This window comes from Tursiops truncatus, chromosome 3 (genome assembly GCF_011762595.2).
Source record: "Tursiops truncatus isolate mTurTru1 chromosome 3, mTurTru1.mat.Y, whole genome shotgun sequence".
In the NCBI taxonomy this organism is placed as follows: domain Eukaryota; kingdom Metazoa; phylum Chordata; class Mammalia; order Artiodactyla; family Delphinidae; genus Tursiops; species Tursiops truncatus.
In genome coordinates, this window is record NC_047036.1 from 62,104,994 (window position 1) to 62,129,868 (window position 24,875).

At 45.2% G+C, this 24,875-nt stretch overlaps 1 protein-coding gene across 3 annotated transcripts in view; it reads right to left on the bottom strand.

Annotated features, from left to right (window-relative positions):
• The window catches only part of ARSB (arylsulfatase B), a 187,940-nt gene that overhangs the window by 24,168 nt on the left and 138,897 nt on the right, over positions 1-24,875 (bottom strand). Inside the window, exon 7 of one of the 3 annotated variants that reach the window (XM_073802235.1) lies at positions 24,362-24,435. The exons of the other annotated variants lie outside the window; for them this stretch is intronic. Within the exon in view, the coding sequence (XP_073658336.1) occupies positions 24,377-24,435 (59 nt within the window). The 3' untranslated portion in view covers positions 24,362-24,376. Of the gene's footprint in view, positions 1-24,361; positions 24,436-24,875 lie in introns of those variants that run through there. 3 annotated transcript variants of the gene reach the window in all.

Genomic DNA, 24,875 nt, shown 5'->3' on the forward strand with positions numbered 1-24,875 from the left:
AGGGACTGAGGGATGCCTGGGACACTTCTGATGGTCTGGTGTTCATGAAAGGCAATCCTGTCCTCTTGCCTATACAACGGATCCTCCTGACTCTTGGGAAACTACCCTCTGATAGAGTCTATGATTGTATTTTATAAAATACATTATTTTTTCTATGTAATTTATATGTTTACTGTTATATAAGTTGGAAAACACAATGTATGAGCAGGAAAATTAAAGTTACCTGTAAATTTATTAGCTGCTGTTAACATTTTGGTGTATAACCTTTGAGATTTTAAACTATACAAGGCTTAAATAAAATGTTAAGTCATGTTAGCTGACTTGCAAATAAGAAGAGGAAAGCTCCTAGAAAACAAAGTTTCCATGGTTTAGAGAAAATTGGGCAGGGGGGCGAGGGGTCTCCAGCATCAGTGCAGGGCTGAGCGATTGTCTGGGTCTCTGCCTCTCTGTAACGTCCAAGTAGAATGGACTGGTTGTGGCTGGAGAACAGGGCCTATGAAGAGGTAATGTTGTGACCCCCCCAAAGGAAAGCACTGCTGGGAATGGTAATGAGGGCAAAAGGAAAGGGCTGGGTGATTGAAGTGAGTCCCTTATATCCCTCTCCCAGAAGGCCACGGTGCAGAGCAGTACAGAGCACATATTCTGGGAACCAGATTGCTTGGGTTCGAATCTCTGCTCTATCACTCACTGGCTGTGTGACCTTAGGTGTCTCCTCATTTGTAAAACCAGGATAATCGAATTTATTTCACAGACTAGTTGTGTGGCCTAAATGTGAAGACACATCGAAAATGTTTATTAGCCGTATGTCTAACACATAGTAGGTGCACAATAAATGTTATTATTTCCAGTTGTGCAATCGTGGGCAACTTTCTTAACCTCCCATGCCTCAGTTTACTATCAATAAAATTAGTAGAACAACAGCAAGTGAGACAAGGCATATACAAGTGCTTAGCGTAGTATGTGGTATGCTGTCAACACTATCAACATTAAAGATAATAACAGCTAATACTTACAAGCACTTACTACATGCTGAAAAACATAAAACACTGTGTTAAGTGTTCTATGTATAGTAACTCATTAATTAACTCATTAATTCCCATAGTAGCTCTATGAAATAGGTAATAATGTCTGGCAATAAAGGTCACTGAAAGCTAGCTATTATCAGTTTAAAATAGGTTTTTTCTTTTATATACTGCTCTTCTCAAGACTTTACAAAGAAGAGGAGAGTAGATAGAATTCATTATTACACCAGAAAAAAACAGAAAATAAAACAAAACAAATCATTTCTCTGGTCTGGGTTTGGAGAGCACCTATTTGTTCCCCCATTCATGTTCTTCCAGAGTTAATTTGTCACTTTGAGGGTTTAGTTCCTTTTCTGCCCTGTTGTACGGCCTGTCATTCATTCCCACTGAGCTCCATTTGTTTTTGCTTTGTTTGTTTTATAATTCACAAAGATCAGTTTAAAATTTCATTCTACCTCTAATGACCCATTTTATTCTTCATGCTAGCGTCACGCCATCTTTGTACTTTGATGACAGTGCATATATACTTACTGCAGACTTAATCACTTGGGCTACTGGGGAAAATTCCCAGCTTTTCCAGGTATTTGGTTATCAAGGTGTTTTCTAAAATGCAATCCTTTCAGGTATATTTTTAGTGAACAGGTTGGATTTAAGTTTAATTAGCAACAACTACCTTCAAGTTTCATGCTTAAGTGTTCTTGAAAGTAGCTTGTTTGTCAGTTTGTTACGTGAGTCAAACGTGTCTCTTAAAGTTTATTACACTAAAGTTTTATTTACACTAAACATTTGATTGGATTTCTTCAATCCAATAGAAGTTCAAGGGATCCCGAATTCGAGGTGAAGTTCAAATCACTAAGGTCCCTATTGTGCCAGCCAGTCTGAGCCCCACTGCCCACTGCCTGCACCTCCGCCCACATCATACTGCATTCCGGCTACTTGTGGAGAGACACGCAGGGTGCACATGTGGATCAAATCTCCAGGCTGCTCACGGTTTTACGTGACCTGAAAGCTCAGGCCACGGCTGCCTCCCATCTCACTGTGTGGTAAGGACTTACATATCCAGATGCCAATGTGCTCATTGTTGTCTTGAGTTTGTTTTTAAAAATCATTCTGGATCTAAAAATAGAAGTGTTTCCTCTAAAAATAGTTCCTGAAAAACACTGGTCAGAACCGCCACACTCTGAGCTGACACTTTACTGACCCCCTTTCCTTAATTTTCAGAGATGAAAAAAAAGCCTCTAACAACCATAGGGACGGCCCTCCCAGCTTGAAAGCTGGGATCCACAGAGCTTTTAGGAACGCAGCAGCATTCCCTCGGCCATTACTCTCTAGTTCTGAAAAGGAACTCAGAGAAACCACTGTGCATTTCAGTGGCCTTTAGAATAATGTCTTTCTATTATCTTGTTAGATCATTTAACCACTCTGATTTCCTGTTTCCAAGTATGTCAAATGAGGATGAAAATAATGCCTCCCTCCCAGGGTGATTGCGAGGATGAAATGAGATCCTATCGATGGTGAGTGTAAGTAGAAAAATCCTGGCTACAGGTCTTGAATTCCCACAGCAATTGCCACAGGACTGGGCACACAGACAAAACCTACTGAGCAACTCAAAAAAAATCATTTCAAGTCAAGTTGAACCTGTGGCCTTGGATTGACAGCCATCAGAATCAAGGTGTGATCAACTACCCAACCCTGTAATTACTGAGAGATCTGAACCAGCTGGAACAAGGTACTATTAGAAAATTATAGGCAGAAGGGGATGGGGAAATTAGTCAAAGGTAGTTAGTCAAAGGGTACAAAGTGTTGGTTATGCAAGACAAGTCCTAGAGATCTACTGTACAGCATGATGTATACAGTTAACAATACTGTGTTGTGTACTTACAAATTTGCTAAGAGGGTAGATCTTATTTTAAGCATTCTTATCTCATACACACACACACACAATGATAATAAGTAAAGGAGGTGGGAGGAAACATTTGAGGTGATGGATATGTTTACGGCATATATTGTGGTACTGGTTTCATGAATGTATACTTATTTCGAAACCCAAGTTGTATACATTAAACGTGTACAGCTTTTTGTATGTCGATCATACCTTAAGAAAGTGGTTTCAAAGTGAATGAATGAAGGAATGAATGAAGAAAGAAAAAAATTTTTATATGTAAAAAATGTTTTGATACCACCTAAATTTTATAGGCTAAACCAGAGGTCTGTCCAAAATTGTGGAAATAGAACAGGGATTCCCAATGCTGGTTCTACATTGGGATCACCGACCCCTGTAGTCATCTTAGTACTGAACTCTGCTCCCTGAGCCCCATGCAGCTCAGCCCTGGTCTCTTGCCTGGCCCAGTCTGCCAACATGGCCTGCCCAGTCTTCAACGATGTGAAATCACCACCGTCAGCAAGCAGCACCTATTACGCTTGCCACAGTCTTACATAGTTCTTCCCTCCAAGCAAACTCTGTGGAGCTGCCCAGCATATAAAAGAGCTAAAAGCAGAGCTGTCCAGTCTCCACCTGGCTTCACTGTCAGCAGGCCCCAGAGGACCCCATGGGTGCCGCAGACCCCAGGGTAAAAGGCAGCGGCCCAGAGCACTCTGCCGGTCTATGGCCATACCACCCAGAATGTGCCTGATCTCGTCAGAGCACTCTACTGGATGGTGAGGGACTGGGGGCCTGGGGAGCATGTTGGCACTGGCGGATGGTGGCGTTGTTTAGTGAGTCTGGGTTACAGCGGGCCACGTGCCCTCTGCCTTTCTGGGCCATCTCCACCCCTCGGGGCCTGTGCGGCCCTGCTGGTGTGTACCCGGAGAAGGGAAAAATAGGGAGGCCTGACCACCAGTAAAAATTCCTCACCAGGGCTTCCCTGGTGGCGCAGTGGTTGGGGGTCCGCCTGCCGATGCGGGGGACGCAGGTTCGTGCCCCGGTCCCGGAGGATCCCACATGCCGCGGAGCGGCTGCTGGGCCCGTGAGCCATGGCCGCTGGGCCTGCGCGTCCGGAGCCTGTGCTCCGCGGCCGAAGAGGCCGCGGCAGTGAGAGGCCCGCGTACCAGAAAAAAAAAAAAAAAATCCTCACCAAACTCATCCTGCCTCTTATCTCTGGACTTAACCCTGATTGCTGCAAGTTTATTGTTACACCCACACGACTTGTTTAGAATCTCGTCTCTCCTTGGTGAAATCCTTACAACAGGAAACAGGAGTGTTGGGGAAAATATGCCAGACATAAAGCTAATCGGAAAAAGGTGAAGAGGAATATTACGGACGTTATTTATGACCTACAAGGGAAAAATCAAAATGCTCATAATTTTTATGTATGCACTCCACATGACAGATTTCAAATGAATCTAAGTTTATGATTTTGGGTTTCCAAAGTCAGTTTCTCCAACACCTACTCATTTAGTCCATATTTGATATTTTAAAAGTCCTAGTGAAAAAAAAGAGCTTTGATGTGGCGCGCTCAGCCTAGACAGAGTTCAAATGTTAATCATTATTGAATTGTGCATAATAAGTATTCAGAGAACGTGCCTGTGTTACAGGGAACTTCAACAGTTGGTCCATGTCTGACATTAACCAAGAGTGTCAATTGAGCCGTGTGAACCAAAGCCACAGAACAGCCCCATTCAGGGAATCCTCAAGTCACAACTGTCCTAGTAAATTAAGCAATTTATGCGGCAAATGGATTGATGAGAGATCTTCTCATACTTTGGTTCAAATGGATCTTGAATAAGCATCCTATTTTACATTAATCACTCATTTGCCTATTAAACAAATATTTCTTTGTCGATCACTCTACGTGCTAGATACTAAATCTTCAGCATGTAAAAACTGGGGTCCAGCAGGTAATAAGAAAAGAATTTTGTTAAAACAGCAGAAATTCTAAACTAGTGCAATGAACGTGTGTTGACGGACTGAATAAAATGCGCAAAGTGCTGGGTGATTCCAAAGGAGATGCTTAGCTGCCTGGGAGGATCCAGAAAGGTGGTGCTCTCTGAGCTGGGCCCGAAAGGACAGGAGGACGTGACAGTAAAGAAAAGGTGACAAAGATGATTCAGGGACGGGGAGTGTCTTCTTGAAATTTTCTTCTCCCTATGGTGAGTCCCTATGCACTCACCAGGGCGCCTGGCACAGAGAAACTGCTCCATCAGAGTTAGTTATTATTCCTACCTGATATCATTTTTCAGCTTCTTTTGCTTCTTCTTTGTCTGTTCCTGGAGGATGGAACCCTGGGGAGAACCACCATTTGAAAGGCAAAGCAGAAAGGGAAGGAGCCTCCAAAAGACGGAGGAGGAGTTGGACTAGAAGAATGCCTCAGACGCCAGGGGAAATATTCCATGGAGAAAACGGTTCATGTCGAAGAGAAGGAAAGTGTGAGAAAGCAGTAAAGATAGCCTGAATTTGGCAAATAGGATGTCACTGATGGCTGTGGAGATGGACTTTCACTGGGCTTAGAACATATACTGCCCGTAAGGAACATGAACGAGGGGTCCAGTGAGCTTGTAATAACAAAGATAAGACATAGAAGAGTGTGTGTTTTCTCTAATCAGCCTCCAGAGAATGTGACAATGGACAATCATTTCCAGTTCTGGCATCATTGTTCACGTGCCAGCCACCGTCTCCATTCTGATCCTGCCCCACAATGGGCTAATCTATGCAGAACTATGGCTATCCACTGAATTCACATTTTTAGTCTGTCTCTCTCTAAGTACAAGTTTTTCAAGTAATTGGTAGAGTCTGTCAGCAAATAGCTATAAATAGGCACCATGTATATATAAAACAAAGGGAAACTAACCAAAAATATTCATCTTCAGCCTGTGATTAAGATGATGAGCATGAACGAGGCCGAGTCATCTGTTCCCTGGCTAGGGATGAAAGAGGAAAGACTCCCCTGCCCCCAACATGGCATTTAGTGAAATCCCGGCCACAAAGCCTCACGGTCCAAGATGCCTTACTGAAGGCCATGTCTAGGCTCTGAGCACATGTTTGGATAAGGATGAAATAATGCTAATTTAATCCTTCATTTGGAAAGGGGGCCCTGCCCATGGGATCCGCCCATGATGGCTGTCAGGTGGGCCTGGCTGCTCTTGGGCATCTGGTGACGCCGCCCCTCCTGACCGTGGGAGCTCAAACTGGGGCAGCAGGGGCAACAATTACAGTGCAGAAAACTGAAGCTGGTTGGCACTCCTCTGAGGACAGCCCTTCCCAGCATTGCTATTCCACGGCCCAAACTCCAGCATGTTACACAAACCCTATAATCACCGAAATGAGGACCACTAGGTGCTGGTGCCAGAGGTAAAAAAGCAAACATTTGCGCCAACTCTTTCTAGACTACCCGAGTTGTTGGCAGCAGCCCAGTTGAAACGAAGGATGTTTTATATTTTGAGACTATCAGATTCTCACAGGGACCAGGATTCAGAGCACACTCTCCCTTTCCACGGAAGACTGGAAATGCATCGGAGACAGTAAGCAAAGATGGTGTCTTTGCTCTCCAACCGAGTTAGAGAGAATGAAATGGTCAAGAGATGCCAACAACTCTTCAGATCAACTTGAAAAGGTTCGGTTCCAGAGAGCACCTGCCTTAAAGATTCATGAATGTGCAGATGCTGATTTGATTATGGAGTCCACCAGACAGATAGCCTGAGATTCCTGAAGCCTCAGTCCTCTCTCTGAAAACCCCGTATTAACTGTCACATCCATAAACCTGAAAGTGCTTCCTGAAGAATGCTGGCTGTTAGGCACCTCACACAATTCATGAAATGACTCACAGAAGGGGCAGAGTGTGACTCAGGGGTGGCTGTGTCAGTCTGGACAGACGTTCTCTTCCTAGTAGTCAGGATGCCTTTTTGAGGTCCAAAGCAGGTAGGAGGGACTCCATTCTAAATATCACTCCCTGGGCTTCCCTGGTGGTGCAGTGGTTGACAGTCCGCCTGCCTATGCAGGGGACACGGGTTCGTGCCCCGGTCTGGGAAGATCCCACATGCCGCGGAGCGGCTGGGCCTGTGAGCCATGGCCACTGAGCCTGCACGTCCGGAGCCTGTGGTCCGCAACGGGAGAGGCCACAACAGTGAGAGGCCCGTGTACCACAAAAAAAAAAAAAAAAAAAAAAAGTCACTCCCCACTTCTTCTCTTTCCCCTGACACCAGTGTCAGCCTCGTCACATTAAGGGAGGATGTGAACAGCAAAGCCCTGTTTCTCAGGCCTGCATACGGGAAACCATTTAAGATGGGGAAAAAACCCCCAAGATAGTACTGAATTTCCCATCTGACTCAAATAAGACTGTTGAGAAGCAGGCAGATTTAGAAATGGAACAGAGGGCCCAGCTATCCTATCAGGGGCTCATCTAACTAGAGGATGGCACCTTACAATGGTTTAGGTGATCAAAACGCCACAGAGCCAGGGAGATTCAGCAAATACGGTCCTTTGGTCTGATGCTGTCTTCTGGTTCTTGTACAGTTTTTCACGTGAAAAATCTTGATAACATGGAAAATCTAAAAGACAGACCTCCAGGGCAATACCGCTATTCTCTGCAACCTCTTTCTTGGGGGAAAGGAGTATTGTAAATAGGGAAATGGGAATATTTGTAACTGAACCCTTCATGACAAACTCAGAGTTGGCCTCCTGAATGGGCATAAGAAACAAAGTAGGAAGCTGCCTACAGACGGCTAGGGACTCACTGGCAGGCATGGCTCCCCATCAAATATTTTACCCAAAGATCACCCTTTGGGGCTGGAATTCCCAGAAGAAGCATTCCACCTTAACTGGCTAAGGCTTTACATTTTAGAAGAGATCATATATTCAAACAACAGCAACAATGACCACAACCACAAGAAATCAAAAAGAATGTTCTGGGCATCTGCTATGTTGAAGGAACTATGTGTCACAGGAATTATAGAAAAGCATTAATTACTTATTTCTTTTTTTGAGGATGTGCCAGGTACTGTTTTAGATATTGAGAAAAGTAGCTCTACTTCAGAAGTTTAGAATGAATTGGAAGGATAAATGTCAATAAAAGGTGAAACATGATAAATGCCAAAGGAGTGGTAAGCTATAATATAAATAGGCATTAATTAAGCACCTAGTATTTGCAATCCATTGTGCAAAGGACTTTGGGGAGTGTAACAGGACTCCAAAGACAGAAAGCTTATTTGCTAGTTGGTGGGGTAAAGAAAGGCTTCCCAAAGAAGGTGAGACTTGGGCATGAGCGCTAGCCCTGAATAATTGGTAGGATTTGGAGAGATGGGTAGGCAGGAAGAGGATGTCCCAGGCAGAGGGGAGTAGTATGAGATGGGAATTCACCAAGTCTGTTTGACTCTGGAGAATAGTTCTGATTCTCATAAAGCCCTCACTGGTAGTGATTCATGATTCACTTTAACTTGGTTATTGCATTTGCCTCTGATGTAGGCTTGTGACCTTCAAGTCATAGGACCTCAGTGTCTATGAAATTGTCTGTCCTGCCTGAGGGCATAGAAAGAGAGAATCAAATAAACACTAAGCATTTGGAAAAAAATATATATATATTTTTTGGATAATAGTTGGACACCCTGGCTGGCTGGAGGGGGTCTGGGATAAGAACAGTTTGGAAAGGATAGGTTGACTGAGTTGCCCCAAACTATAGAAGTTAGATCTTTTTGCAGTAGGTAACTGGTAGCCAGTAACATAATTTTGAGCAGGCATGAAAGGCACATTTTAGAAAGACTCATTTCCACGTTCACTATGACCTGATTATTAAGCTTCCCAGATGACTTGATACTGCAGAAGCATCGCAGCCAGGAATAACAGGGAAGCGGTAGTCCACACAGCAGATGTGTAAATTAGCATTCCATAGCAGAGCTGGAAGAACCCAATCAAACAGCCTCGCTGGGAGAGTACTGAAACAGTCCAGGCCTGGGAGGCAGAAGGGAAGTCTGTAGACAGTAGAGCGGGGAAGAAAGGACTATGAGGCCTGGAACAGCATCACTGAAAGAAGAAGCAAACACCACGGGGGAGAGGGTGCTTTTTGAGGGGGATGATGAATTAGGTTTAGACACGCTGTATGACATAAGCAAGCAGACATGTAGGTTTAGACGTGATGACAGATGTACCGCAGGCACTCCGGGAATAGAGCCTCAATCCTGCAACGTGGCCCACGGGGCCTGCTCGATCTGCTATGCCTCCTTCTGGGGATCACAATCCCACCAGTTTCCTGGCCTCCTTGTAGCTAGCTCTGTGCCAGTGGAATGCGGACGGGGTGGGAGCACAATTCCCAGGCAGGCCTGGGCCCAGAAAACCCTCTTGTGCACAACTCTCCATGCAGACAAGCATGCCGGCCTTGGCCGCTCATTAAGAATGTCAGAGCCGGGGCTTCCCTGGTGGCGCAGTGGTTGAGCGTCCGCCTGCCGATGCAGGGGACACGGGTTCGTGCCCCGGTCCGGGAAGATCCCACATGCCGCGGAGCGGCTGGGCCCGTGAGCCATGGCCGCTGAGCCTGTGTGTCCGGAGCCTGTGCTCCGCAATGGGAGAGGCCACAAAAGTGAGAGGCCCAAGTACCGCAAAAAAAAAAAAAAAAAAAAAAAAAGCCAGAGCCAAAGATAGAAGGAGCTGTGGTCCTTGAAACACTGCTGGGAAGAGAGCTGTCTACTTATTAGGAATACTCACCTTGTACTCTACACGAAGGAGAAATGTCTGGATTATCAGAGAGTTTTGGTTTGTGCCAGATGCCAGCATTATCTTAGTGAATCCATCCCTCCTCTGGTCTTATCCACTCCCCCTGTCAGTATGTTCCAACCACACTGGTTTCTTTCAGTTCTTTGGACACACTGAGCTCTGTTCCTCTGAACGGCCCTTCCCTGCTGCAGGCGTCTTTGCACCTGTTCCTCCCTCTCTCTAGAAAGAGAACAACTCTTCCTTTTTTTTCTACAACTCTTTGCCTGGTTAACTCCCTTTCAAGGTCTCAGATCAAATAATACTTCCTCAGAGTAGCCTTTTTTGACCTCTGAAATGAAATGAGGTCAACCCCTGTTCATCTTTTGTAACCCACATTACAATCTGTAATTATCTATTTCTTTGTTTCTACGTGTCTCTCTACAAGTATAAGATCCGAAACAGGAAGGCACCATGACTATTTTGTTCGGCAGTGTACTGTACACTAGCGCTGTGAGCTGATAAACATTACTGATTAAGTGACTGAGCTGGAGCTCCCGGGGATGGTTAGACTTGATAGGGAGCTAAGTAGGGACAGATGGACAGACAGCAGCGGCTGAGATCCGACTGTGGGAAATACACATGCGGGGGTAGCATCTGTATCTCAATCTCACACCCCCAAAAGAATAAGGTGTAGAGAAAAGACACTAGAATAATTAAGGAGATAATTACTATAGAATGAAGAATGTTAGAGCTCCCGCGGGGCCTTAGACATCATGTAGCCTGAGCTCCGCTTGCAGAGATGAGGGCGTGGAAGCTAAGCTCCCTGACCCGGCTAGTTGGTGTCCAAGGAGGGAGTTGTGGTCAGGTAGCCAGCTCTGCATTAGGCCAAACTAAAAACGTTTGGTCTCTTCTGTTTGCATTGATAGCTGAGAGGGAATCTGTGGCCAGGATGAACCTGCGGTCCTACCTCTCGATCTAAGGGTGTCTCCTGAGGTCCTTGTGATGGATTTCAATGAACTGGTATCTCCAGGATCTTTTCTCCTGAATGGTCAAAGAGAAGGAGCATGAGGAGGACACATCTACGTCCTTATTTGGTTGTGTTTGCTCTCCTGAGAGTGAAACAAGCACTTACCCGGATGAGATAAATGCTTGCCCTGGAGGGATAAAGAGCAGGAACCCTGGGACCTGGAAAGCAGCATTTCCCCCTCCCCGTGCGACTCCTCTGCTCTCAAGGGGAGCGTTTTCACTCACCTGTGGCAGCTGGAGCTCCAGCCCTGAAACTGACACTTCACTATCCTATATTTCCCTCTGCGCTGGGGACACTACTTGCGTTAATACGATTGAACCGGCTTGGCAGTCCTCTGGTATGCTTTGAACACTCGAGGGAAAGCTGGCAGCTTACTGGGGCTTTTCCAAAAGAAATATTTGCTACTAAAAAGTGATTTCCGCACACATCCCTGCCTCCCTTGATCAGGAGATAATTACTGGGCTGTTCAAGCTGCTGAAGCTGGGACCTGGCACAGCAAAGCATGAGCTGCTGCTAAGGATGCCAAAGGGGGAGAGGAAGCCCCCGGATGTGCACCACCCCAGGCCTGCTCCACTCGTGCAAGCTTCCGTGAGGTCAGGGCGTCCAAGTTCCCACAGAAACAGTGCTGGTCTCCTTGGCTGGAGGGCTTGGATGCTTTCCTATTTTATCCAGCCTGAGTCCTTTTCAGAGGTTCAAATGAGGCAAGCTCTATGAAGACTGGAATTCTTCCTCCATGAAACACTGTAATTTATGCATATTTCAACGAACATTGATCGAGCATTTACTCTAAACCTGGTGCCATACCAGGAACTGGTTTTATTCCATTCAGTGATTATTTATTGAGCATCTACTAGGTGCAGGGAGCTATGCTCTAATGCTATTGCCTGCAGGCCAGGAGCTCTATGTCTAGCAAAGGGCCTGTTGCTTGTTTCAGTGGCCTTACCCCGCACTTGAAGGAGGCCGGCAGAATCAGACAGGCCGCCTGGCAGTCCTGGTGAGTCAAGGGTACAAGCAGAGTGCCCGAATGGCTCTAAGACTCTTTAGCCATTAATGTTTTGAGAATAGAAAAGAAAAGCCCCTTAGTTTCAAGGAGCTCACCTAAGATATATGCAGAGCTAGACTCCTGCCAAAAGAAACAGAAACACCAGGGGAGAGATTCTCTCTCAGGATTAGTCAGTGCTCAAGCAGATGTAACCAAACTGTGAAATGGAAAGGAAAAGAGTGTTTCACCCAAGCTCTGGTGAATGTTTTTCGAAACGACTTCATTCTTATCCATGCCTCGCCACCTCCTCCAAACCCACCTGCCACTGAGGTTAGAGAATTTGGTTGATGTAATCACATAAGCTTCTCCAGAGGAAAAAGGGAGAGGGTAAGTTAGAGAGGAGAGGATGGTTGGAAACTGCCTGATTTCACGTGATACAGAAGAAACAGAAGCTGTGGAACTATTCTGACTTCACAAGCAGTGAAGGGTGCAACAGTCACTGGGAGGACAAGGGCGACAGTTCACAGGGAACAGGGGAAATCTCTTGCCGTGGCAGATAATTAATACACTAAAACTCACAACCAAAGGCAGAAATGGAAGCTGTAATTACCCAAGTGCTTTCAGAGTGGGCCCTGGAGAGGAGATAAAGTGGGCGGTCCCTACTTTCACAGCTGCTGATGGCCCAGTGGGGATGGTCCGTCTGTCCCCATGGGGTTGGCTATGGTTGTCGGCCTATCTCCCACCTGCCCGCTCACTCACAAGGCTCCCTGCTCATGGGCAGCAGTCCCCACAGCTGTGCACTCGTGGGGCATCAGGACAATGTGGCCAGGTGTTCCTGTGTCCTCAGAGGTCCCTGTCAAGTCTCATAAAATCAAGACCATTTGAGGGCAGGGACTAGACCTTTAAGTTCCTTTCAAATTACTAGGACTTAGCTCAGTGAGAGCCCCATAAACATTTGCCGAGTGACTGACCCTTCCCTGCAACATTCCTGTATCTCCTGGCCAGGGACCACCGGTAGGGTCTCAGCATCGGCTGCCAGGGTTTTGTGAGAACAACACCCAGACACGGTTTCTTAGAAACGGGAAGTTCCTCACCGATTTACTCAAAGGGATGCACGCCGGTGAGTGAAACCCCAACTAAATTATAAATCACATTTCAAAGGGACAGTTGAAAACACCAAAGCTTTTTCCTAAAGATCGCTGGATCGTGTAACCAAAGCATCAGATTGAATCCTAGAGTCATATCAGGTTTACCTGTACGCCGATTTACTTTCTGTATTTGCCCCTTATCTGTGGTGGGAATCTGACATTTCAGCTACATGTCAGAGCAGAATTAAGCCAGCGAAGCCCATAGGCAGCTACCCTTCCACTGTTAGAACCTACACTTTTATACCGGATACGTGATTTTATGCCGGTTACGTGATGAAGATTTAATAAGACTAGAAGGAGAACAAAATGAAGTGATTAGGAAGAAATATGTCCTTTGGTTTCCATTCATTAATTTTATTTCTAATTATTTTTCTTCTATCCATCTTCCACTGCAGAAGGAATAGGCAAATGCAAACTTGTCTTCTCTTTTCCATGGCAGTAAGAACTATTTCTGAGAAAGCAAAACTCTCTTTCTGACCTTGACCAGAAAAGCAAACAGGAAAGAGAGGGTATGATAATAAGTGAGGATAAATATATGCTCAACACCGCTTTGTCCTCTGATCAGGAAAACGGTGGGGTGAGCTGGCATGTCCACTTGAAGCAGATTTCCAAGTTCTGTTTATCACTGCCAGAGCCCCGCCGGCTCCGAGGCTCTGGTATATGCCCGCACCCAGAAAGGATGCCCGAGGCACTCACCAGAGCGCTGAGCCCCGCAAGGAATACATCAAGGAACAGTCCCTTCAGGCTGTCCAAAGGGCAGCACCGGAAAGGCAGGAAGAGCCTGTACTCGGGCAATAACTGAACCTCAAATCCAGCTCTGACCCCTTCCAGCTGTGCAGCACATGGGCAAATGACTTAACTCTTCTAAGGTTTACTTCTCTATAAAATAGGAATAACACCACCACTTATCTTCTTGGGGTTTCTGTGAGGATTCAAGGGGCCAATGGATGCAAAGTGCGGAGCCAGTGCATGGCACCAAATAGAGGGAAAATATGGTGGCCTTCACTGTGATCGTTGTTATTATTATAAAATCTACTCTGGCCCCATCCTCCTCTCTACCACCCTCTGTGTAACTCAGGAACTTAAAGCAGACAACAACAACAGCAACAAAACTAACCACCACTCAGAGGAAATGAAAAACAACAACAGAGTCACAGCGCCCCCAGACACGCATAACAATTTGATACCTGAAGGATGCCACGAGGATGTCAACAGGAAAGATCTTGATGGACCAACTTCTGCATGCAACGCACAGCCTCAGGCAGCATCACAGAAATAATCACACCTTTCCTACTAACAGTTAATGTTCATTGTGACGGCTCCCTGCAGAACTTACAGGAAACAAAACATGCTATCTGGATCGGCCCTTCTGGACATGGTATGGTTTCGATGCTTTCGATCTCAATTATCCACGCAATTGGATTTTTAAAAATGTGTTTCTGGGTCTGTGCAGCCCCATCATTCTGTTGCCTCACATTAAGTTCCCAGTCAGAGATGCCTTCTCACCCTGCTCTTTGCAAAGGGCCCCAAGCACAGTTCTTTACATTTACCCAGATCGCATTCCAGCCTGCTAGATTTGTCTCATTATTCTCGACTCTCGGCTCCTCCTGGATCCCAGCTTGGTTGTCCACTGTACTCATTCTCAACCACAGCTCTCATGGCGTCTGGAATGTGAATACGGCTCTGCCAGCTTCCTCCAAGTCACACCACTAGAAAGTGGAACATGGACAGGAAGCTAGACAAGATATTAACTCAGACGGGGACATCCCCCCAAACTCTTAAGTCTTACGTGGTTCCATTTAAGACTCCACAAGCTGGTGCACACTTGCCGTGCTTACTCCTCCACTCCTTCTCACCCTGAATGAGCTAGTCTTCCTCAGCTCCCTTGCAACTATATCTGTGGGCTGCATAGGAGGAAAAAGCTGGGCCAGGGAGCTGGGAAGTGGTTGAGGACCATAGCATGAGCACAGAGCATCCTAAGGTGAAGCGTGTGTGTGTGTGTGTGTGTGTGTGTGTGTGTGTGTGTGTGTGCACATGCAAAGTGGGGGGGTGTTTTAGAAACAAAAGGGTGGTGGAAATGAGACCGGTGAAAATCTATTCCGGAGAACATTAAGCTAATGGACTTCAGAGCATCCAGTCTGTGGAGGGAGATAAAATGGAAACGTTTGAGAGATTAAATGATTCAGGGCTGAGCCTGCCCGCCACACTGTCTGTTCCTAAGTGGCTGGTGGTCCCCAAGCTCTATCAGATAACACGTCTTCATCAGTTGGCTTCCAAGCAGAGTTAGCCCCGTGAAGCTGTCTTTCTTTTAGAAGGTGCCCTTGCCAGCTCCCCCGGGATACAAGCACAATGAAGTGGCACCTTCTCTTCTATAACCTGTCATCAATGAAGCATCTCTCCCATTACCTCTGGGGAGAGGTAAGTGCTTCATCCCAGCAGGAGGCGAAGCCCAGCGCTCTGGGCGCAGATATGCTGTCCAGAACCCAGGGCTGTCCCCACCCCCACCTGACCAATGGGAGGAGACGAGTCTTCTTTACAAGGCCTTAAACATATTTGAGAAACCTGAGGAAAGGCCTTTTAAGAAGGTGCTGGAGGGGTGGAGAAGCCAGTAATTTGGATCCTCTTCCCTAAGCTTCAGAGGTGATCTTGGGCAAGGCAAAGAAACATAATAAAGTGAATCCAAGAATTGAGGGGATGAGAACAAAGTAAACTTATTTCCACCTTTTCTCCTACATACTTAAAAAACATCTTATTATGAAAAATTTCAAACACACAAAAGAGTAAACTGACTAGTATAACAAGCACCAAGGCATCCAACTCCAGCAATAATCCGCCTGTGGCCAATCTTCTTCCACCTTTACCTGCTTCCCCCTCCTCCCCACATTGTATCAAAGGAAATCCCAGCCGTCATAAAATTCACCTGTAAATATTTCAGTATATATTTCTAAAAGATAAGGTTTCTTCAAAAAACATAATTGTAATACCATCATCACATTAATAGTGATTTAATGGGCAGAGATGAGCAATGTTTCCTAGAACATTAACAGTAATTCTCTAATAGCTTCACACATCCAGTGCTGTGGTCTGAATCTTTATGTCTTTTTGAAATTTGTACGTTGAGATTCTAACCCCCAGAGATGACGGTATTAGGAAGCGGGGCCTTTGGGAGGTGCTTAAGTCATGAGGGTGGAGGCTTCATGAATGGGATTAGTGCCCTCATAAAAGAGGCTCCGGAGATATCCCTTCCCCTTTCACCTTGTAGGGCACAGGGAGAAGTCATGGCTGTGAATCAGGAAGTGGGCCCTCACCAGGCTGTGACCCCATTAGTACCTTGAACTTGGACTTCCCAGCCTCTAGAACTGTGGGAATTAAATTTCTGTTGTTTATAAGCCACCCAGTGTGTGGTATTTTGTTATAGCTGCCTGAATGGACTAAGATATCCCATTAGCGTTCAAATGTCTGACTCTGTGTGTTTTTCTTAAGTAATTAATTTTTAAAAATTTTTATTGGAGTATAGTTGCTTTACAATGTTGTATTAATTTCTACTGTACAGCACAGTGAATCAGCCATACGTATACATATATCCCCTCTTTTTTGGATTTCCTTCCCATTTAGGTCACCACAGAGCACTGAGTAGAGTTCCGTGAGCTATACAGTAGGTTCTCATTAGTTCTCATTGATACACATAGTATCAATAGTGTATATATGTCAATCCCAATCTCCCAATTCATCCCCCGCCTTTTCCCCACTTGGTGTCCATAAGTCTGTTCTCTACGTCTGTGTCTCTATTTCTGCTTTGCAAATAAGATCATCTATACCATTTTTCTAGATTCCACATATATCCGCGTGGTTTTTACAACACTTTTCTTTTTTATTTTTCCTTGCAGTATGTGGGCCTCTCACTGTTGTGGCCTCTCCTGTTGCGGAGCACAGGCTCCGGACACGCAGGCTCAGCAGCCATGGCTCACGGGCCCAGCCGCTCCGCGGCATGTGGGATCCTCCCGGACCGGGGCACGAACCCATGTCCCCTGCATTGGCAGGCGGACTCTCAACCACTGCGCCACCAGGGAAGCCCTTACAACACTTTTCTGATGAGGGCTGCATCACCTCCAGGGTGGCCAGGAGGACACTATCCTAGTGCACATCCTTGTGTGCGTAGCTGGCATGGGGTACATGCTCGCAGAGCACATCCTGTACTGGGTAGAGGGAAATTCATTTCATGTTGCATTTATACCCCCCAGCACAGAGAAGCACCCCCATGAAAGCATTTCCCTGATTTCCGGAGCCACAGGCAGCTTCAGAAAGCCAAATACTTTGGAAGGCCACCAGGGACCAATCTCACTCCGCCTTCAGGACAGCTCAGTACTCAATCAGCTGACACCTCCGCCCTGTTTGCAGTGTCACTGGATGGACTCTGCCCGCCTTGTCCAGTCCCTCCCTGCTGGGGCCGATGTCCTGGCTGACACTTCTGTTGGATGTGGACTGATGGGGGGCAGCACATAGAGAGGCATAAATATTAGCTATTCCACTTGCCCTCCTTTTGACTTTCTCAACTAGTCAGAACTAAAATGTTAATGAGTGCTAAAGGCTTCCATCTTAGGTAACAGATTTATAATAAGATGTGTAAATTACAAACTATGTTCCAGGTAAATTACAAACAGATTTGCAATAAGACTGTGTAAATTACAAACGATGTGCTGGGAGAGGACACAAAGATGAATGAACGGACATTCAGGTCCCTGTCTTTGAGAGGCTTGGAATCTAACAAAAAATATACACGATTTAGCCCGCCATAATGGGCTAGAGGTGCTGAGTGGTCGCTGAGGAAGGAGCAATTAGGACTTAATTCTGCCAGGAAAGGAGGTGGTGGTGCTGCCTGGGAAAGCTTTACCGAGGAAGGTTACGTTTGAACTGACGGATTAGCCAGATTTTACCAGGCAGAGGAAGGCAAGGAAGGGCAGTCAAGGCAAAAGGAACAGCATGAGGAAAAGCTCAGAGGCAGGAAAGCATGTGGCATATGTGCGGGGGACAGGAAGAACACGGCATTGCTGAGCAGTGGGAGGGAGGGTCAGGAAACGGGGCTGGCCCCCGTGGCTGGGCCTCACCTGGGCAGGGCCTCTGCAGTGTGGACTTGAGCCCAGCTCTATTCTGCAGCAGCACTGGGGTCTCACTGAGCAGGGCTAACCAGGCAAGTAACTCTTATGGAGAGGAGTTCAGGCCCACCTCCAGCCAGCAGGAGAAGCATCTGGTGACAGGCCTTTTGGCACATACTGTGGGTGACTCTCTCGTGTGTCTACACCGAGGGCCAGCCCCATGGAGGAGCCGGAACAAGTGAGGAACAAACAAGGACACAGATGATCTGGAGCATGTCTGGGGAGGAGGGTAGGGGCTGTCAGGTCTGGCTCAGCTCCAGAGTCAGCAGCACTTCTTGCCCTTCAGCTGGAGCTGCGAGATCCATGCTGCGGTCAGGCTGAGGCCGGCCAGAGCCCCAAACCAGGCCTGACACCAGGCAGGGGCAACCCTGCAGCTGTTTGGGACAAAGCATTTGGCCACACTTGCTGCCTGTAGGCTTTCAGCCCTGGGCTCCTGCTCTGATAACCATGTCCTGGCAACCTGCCCATGAGACCTGGGGCCTGCCTTGCTCTGCCCACAGCAGGCCTGTAGGCCTGGCCCTGAACCCCATCCCATCGACGTACTTCTTAAGCTCCAGGCCCACTTGCCTGGTTCCGTGATTCCAGCTGACCCGGGGACCCCCGGTCTCAGACAGGAATCGGTGCAGCTGAATGTTGGCAGAAGATGTAGACTGTAAAAGCAGGGTTCATCTCTGGCCTATCCCCCTCCCTCCACTGGGAAACCTCAGTCTAGTGATGCAGCATGGCGAGCTTTCTCCTCGACCCCTGGATTAGGCAGACAGTAGTCCATCTGCTATCCCAGGAGAAAAGGCGCTGCACCCCAGCTTACCCTTAGCAAACTTGCTCTCCTAATCTCTATTCACTTCTCCAACTTCCTGTCAGGCCTATGCCTCACTGCCCCCCGCCCCTGCAGATCTCCCTACTGAGGCAGAATGAATGTTAATCTGTCTGTCCTTCAAGTGCTCAGAGTAGGACAGTCATTTCTCTTTTGGAGACAGATGCAGACAGAGCCTGCTATGCAGGAAGTCAGGGCAGGAGGGGAAATAAGAATGGAAGTGATTCCATTTATGTCCCAAACCAGGTCTCTGATCCCATGAATTTCTAGTACCATTGGTACAAGGATTCTGGGGAGAACTCAGCTGTGAAAAGACAGAAACAGCATAGTGAAAACTCTCCTTGCTTTGAACTGAAAAATGAAGTGGGTGCCTGTGAGTTATTTGTTTCTCATTTGCTTTGGAAAGAGATTGTCTACAGAATTTGGAAACCTACATTCCATTTCAGAAAGCAGACCCAGATTTCTGCCGACAGTCAGTTTGGCAGGGGCGGGGTGGGGGTGGGGGTGGATTTTGTCTGTTTTTGCCACGTGAGCTCATGTTCTGGGGGACGCACTCTGCTGTTCTAATTCTAGACACCAACAGAGCTGTACCTTCAATCACGAAACTGTAATTAGCATGGAATGAATGGCTTTTGAGCTTTTACTGAGGACGCATTTTCAGAAAACACAAGAGCTTCCTTCTGCAAACAGTCAGCGCCACCAGGGACTCCATTAGCTAAACATCTTCTACCAGAATCTGTACTCGGCCTTCCTGTGCTTTGAGAGTTTCAGGAACTTTCAACCACCGAACCCTCCCATGTTCGATTGCACCAGAAAATGATCGTGGTTGGACTTCTCTCCAGCTCTTAAAGGCTTTGAATCTTTGACCTACTGTTAATGTACTTAAACTTCTTGCTATGCAGATGGCTTTCTACCATATAACAACTTAGCAATACAAGAAAAGTTAGGTAAATTTATGTGGAAAATTCAGGTTCTGAAGGGTCGGGTTCAATTTAAGGTTTGGAGCAAGTGTCTGGATGTGTGGGTGTGAGAAGCTGAGGGCTCTCTCTTCTTGCGGGGCAGCAAGAGCACAGAAGCAGAAGGATAGTTGACACTTAGCATGCACTGCCAGCCGTTGTTATTTTAGGTTTCATCTGTCCAGCTAGACTGCACATTTCCTGAGGTTGGCATCCATATATTTTTGCCTTGCCCACACTTCCTCGCAGAGTGAGGCAACGGGTGTTCGTATTTGTTGATTTAATAATGGAGGGCACCCATTGATAAGGCTAAACTCTTAGGGGTGGCTCTTTTGGCTAGTGGGATTCTATTCTGGGTAATGAAACTGCATCCCTTATTCCCTCCTTAAGAACCCAAGTTCTATCAAGAAGACACAGTGAAGCTAGCAATATAAACTAGTGGGACCTTGAAATTCATCCTAGGAGGCCACTGAAGAGTTAATTCAGTTCTTATATGAGAATTATGAGGCAAGGCTATAAGAATTACACACAATGGATTTATAACACAATAAGATTTTTTTTAAAGGACAAAAGTAGTGACTGGCAACGTTTCAGATGAAGAAATAACTATGTTAACTTCACTGCTTTTTAAACATTTGCATCTGTGAAGTGCAGAGGCTCAACATAAAGCAGATTGCCTATATCCACTGAAAGTCATTCTGGCATGAGAAATTTCTCTTGCATAAAGCAAAACAGATGTGTGAGAAGGAAAAGCAAACTCTCTTATGGGTGTATCAACATTCGGAATTATATAGTTATCTCAGGAACTGCATATTGTGTGAAGCAATGAGTACAGACTCTTGACCGTACTATGTCCCTAAAAACGCAATATAAAAAGCAGAAACTTAATATCTGGAAAATACTAATTATTAATGCAGATGAAAAACCTAACAGTGTATTCACACTTCATCCACATTTTTTTTTTAAACTGGAAGGATATCAGCCAACTGAACTAAACCTGCACCAGAGATTAAATATTCAGAAGTTTTGGCCAAGTACTGCCTGGAAGATGTGAACTGAGATCCACTTAACTGTTCAAGCAATTAGAAAAAGTGCCACATCCTTGTGAGCGGGAAAGAGTACACCAGGGGCCTATGCGTGTGTGTCTACATATTGGGATCCACAAGCTCATCAATTTGGAGATAGGAAAGGGCTCAAAGGCTGCCCGACTCCAGGCACGGGTCAGAACTTACAGAGCAGTAGACAAGTGCTCTGCTGTCTGCTGGGTCCTGGGAAGTGCACAGAAGAATCACAAACAAGAGCACAGGCAGCAAGCCAGGAAGGAAAGCATAGTGTTCTGGGGGGCACCCACCTGGCCTGAGAGAAGAGTAGAAAAGTATTTACAGTGAGGAGGAGAAGAGACAGAAGATCAACTCCTTAATGAATAACCAATGTGAAACCAGGCTGGGAAAGTTGTTCAAGGAAACTTCAAATATGATCTATGTGTTAAAAAAAAAAAAAAATATACACACACACACACACACACATATGCATACACATATATATGTACTAGATTGGGAATGGCAATATAACAGTCAAAATCAATTTGGTAGAAATTAATCCTAATATGATTAAAGTAATCCCAAATATTTGATATAGTCACATTCTAGAAGCAAAGCCACAGGAACAGTTTTTTTCAAATACACACACACACACACACAAAATATCACTCATACAACATAGCATTAGCTGCAGCTTAGAAGGCTCAGAATTGTCCTGGGCACACATGAATATAATTGATGATGGTGATAAAAAAAAGTTTACAAGTTATGAGTGTACATCTAAAGAATAAATAAAGGTATTTCCACTAATAGTTTTTCTATCCATGCAGTTATACATACTAAACTTTAGATATAGTCTCTAGCAGAAGCCACACAACATTTATTTATCACTTTAAAAAAGCCACATCAATGATTTGTACTCTAAATAATAGAGTCATGCAATACTATACAAATACCTACTTTTCTCATTTTGTATTTATGGTGAGTATCAGCAAAAGAGAGAGTGCTCTTTGTTTCCTTCTGATTTTACTAAATATATTTTCTGAAATTGTGTTCTGATATTCAAAATTACTTGAGTGAGAAAGAATTATCAAACACTCTTCAGTAACAACACTTGGGATTTTAGAATCCATTTAAAAAGAATGAACTCCAAATATGGGTTGTATGAATAAACAAAGTCTCCACATTGCAAAAGGTTGATAGCGTGTCTTCACATCTAATTGTGTGACCACTTCCTTTTTTTCACTGATTGGCAGTATAGTTTGAGATGTCTGTAGCCCTGCCACTTCCGAAGGAACATATAAAGAACAAACGAAGTACATGGAATAAAAAGTTCATTGTTAATGAAAGGCTCTGGCATCTGAATTTAATAATCAGATGCCATTTGGAATCCATATTGTTTTTCAACATTAGAGACACTTAAACAAATCAGGCTGTAATTATACATAATTCATGCATATATTTAAACACTGATTAATTTCTCTTTTTTTTCTTAAACATCTTTATTGGAGTTTAATTGCTTTACAATGTTGTGTTAGTTTCTGCTGTAAAACAAAGTGAATCAGCTATATGTATACATATATCCCCATATCTCTTCCCTCTTGCGTCTCCCTCCCACGCTCCCTATCCCACCCCTCTAGGTGGTCACAAAGCACCGAGCTGATCTCCCTGTGCTATGCGGCTGCTTCCCACTAGCTATCCATTTCACATTTGGTAGTGTATATATGTCAATGCTACTCTCTCACTTCGTCCCAGCTTCCCCTTCCCCCTCCCCGTGTCCTCAAGTCCATTCTCTATGTCTGAGTCTTTATTCTGATTAATATTTCTTTAGATGTACATGTGCAACTTCTTATGCAGGATTCTTAAAAGCAACCTCATAAGGAAGAAGAATGAGGTTGTGGTTCAAGAGGGATCACCAACGATGCAATGAGGAGATACCGTGTCCCCTAAGTTGCTTTGAGCTGTCTGTCACTGCATGAAATCGCAGTGCCTTTATTCATCTGTTTTCCCCACCTGAAATGGCTTCTCCCCTCTTTTAAAAGCCCAGTTGAAATGCAATCTCTTTCCTGAAGTCTCCTGAGAACTCTATTTAGGAATATTCTTTTCCCCATATAACATCTCCCTATTATCTGTCTTCTCTATTACTCATCTAGCTCTTCAGCATCCACTGAAATATATCTACATTTTATTTCCCTGACTCATTACATGCTCTTTGCGGACAAGGAACTCTGGGTTATACTCTTTCCATCCCTACAGCAACCTTGGTCAGTGTTATCCTTGTATCACTAGAACTGCCTGAGTGTTTGACCACACCATAGCTTCAGAGATCCTGCAGCTATATTGCGAGGGGGCCCAGGAAGCTACATTTTTAACATGCTGCCCAGGTGATTTTTATGCACTCTAAAGATTGAGGACCACTATATACAAAGACTACATATAAGAACTAGGAGAGTGCTGTGAATCATAATCAGTACCAAGAAATATCTGTGGAATATACAAAGGCACCCCAACACCCCATACTAAACCAAACCAAACCAAAACGCCAACAGCAAAAACAAACAAACCAAACAAAAAAAGTGAAATGAAAGGCATTAGGCTTAATTTTATGTCTATAAGCTTAATCACAATGCAATTATCTTTTCATGAAGTTGACTGAAAATGAAGTGTTATTTTAAAGAAAATGCTTATTTTCTAGTAGTATGGTCGCTGAACAGGGCAAACCATGTTTCCTAAACTTCTAATTAGGAGGTCTTATGGTCACCTCCCTTTCCCCTCTTTGCCTTTCCCTATTACCTTTCCCTAAGAATTTTTTCCATGGCTTTCCTTCTTGTCTCCAATGCTCCTTCCCTGCTTTTTGTCCAAGAGATTGATTACTTTTCATCCATTTCACTGTGACTCACAAGCTCAAGATAAGGAGAGAGCAGGTGCAAAGAACAGGGCTCTACAAGTTTACAGAGTACGTTATTCAAATTAGAACAAGACACCCTTTCTGTGCCAGGAAGCATAACCTGGCAGATGGAGGACAGGCTGTGCCCTTGTGCAGTTAGCAACCTGAGAAACTGTGCATGGCAGCCTGTCAAAAAAGGGGGAGGAAAGCATCTGAGCCTACTATCCTTGTTCCCACATTTTCCTGAAGAGAGTTTTTCTAGAGCTCCATTTTTACCTGACCTTACTCTTTTTGCTCAGGTCCAGATGCTATTAAGTAATAAGGAAAGTTCCAAACATTATTCATTTGAATGCTCAGAAGAAAGCTGCATAACATATTATTGTGAAACTAGCGTGAAGCACTTGCTTTTTATTTCCACAGAGGAATGAACAAAGGGAAAAGAATTTACAGGTTGGGAAAAGGTAAAGAACTTTAGCCTTATGAAGGAGACTGAGGAAGTCTTATCTCTGAAGATGTTTTGAAATAATATAGGGAATGATCCATCTTCGGTAGTTTATGGTTGATCTGAGCAAGGTAGCCTCTTGTTCTTCTCCGTGGAGGCCCTTTCCCTATAATGTGAAGCTTCTGGTCCCTACCTCTGCTGCCACTTCTGCTGGAGCCCTCTGAGGCCTTGAGGTCCCTTTCAGAACCACAACCTTGGTTCTGAAGTCCCTGCTTCTCAGGGCCTGAGTTACCCCGTTGAGTAGAAAGTTGCTGGTGGCTGCAGTAGCAGCAGGTACTCAGGGAGGTCTGTAAAATATATAAAAGTACTTTCCTGAAGATACGTAGATTTCTCAGTGTACAAATTTGATCAGGACAGCATAACCAGTCTAGGAGATATCTCATAATCTCACTAGCCTCTGGACTCCTAAATGGCAGGGATCCCACATTCTCCTTCATTATTCTAATGCTTAACAGTGCCTTGCAAAGAAACTTCTCAGCAAAAATGCTTATTGATGAAAGGAGCTGAATTCCTCCTCTGATTCTGCCTCCAAAAGTCCTTCTCTGTTTGGCTCCTGGAGGATATTTCCTTCCTTGTGTCGCTCACCATTCCCCACCACCACCCTCAGTCACGGGTTTTCGGGGCCCTAGGTCCTGGATCTCCAGGTGTCATTTCAAGGTCAGATGGAACCACACCCTGGGCAGCTGTGGTTGGCTGAATTCTCAGCCCCATGACCTTCACTCCCTGG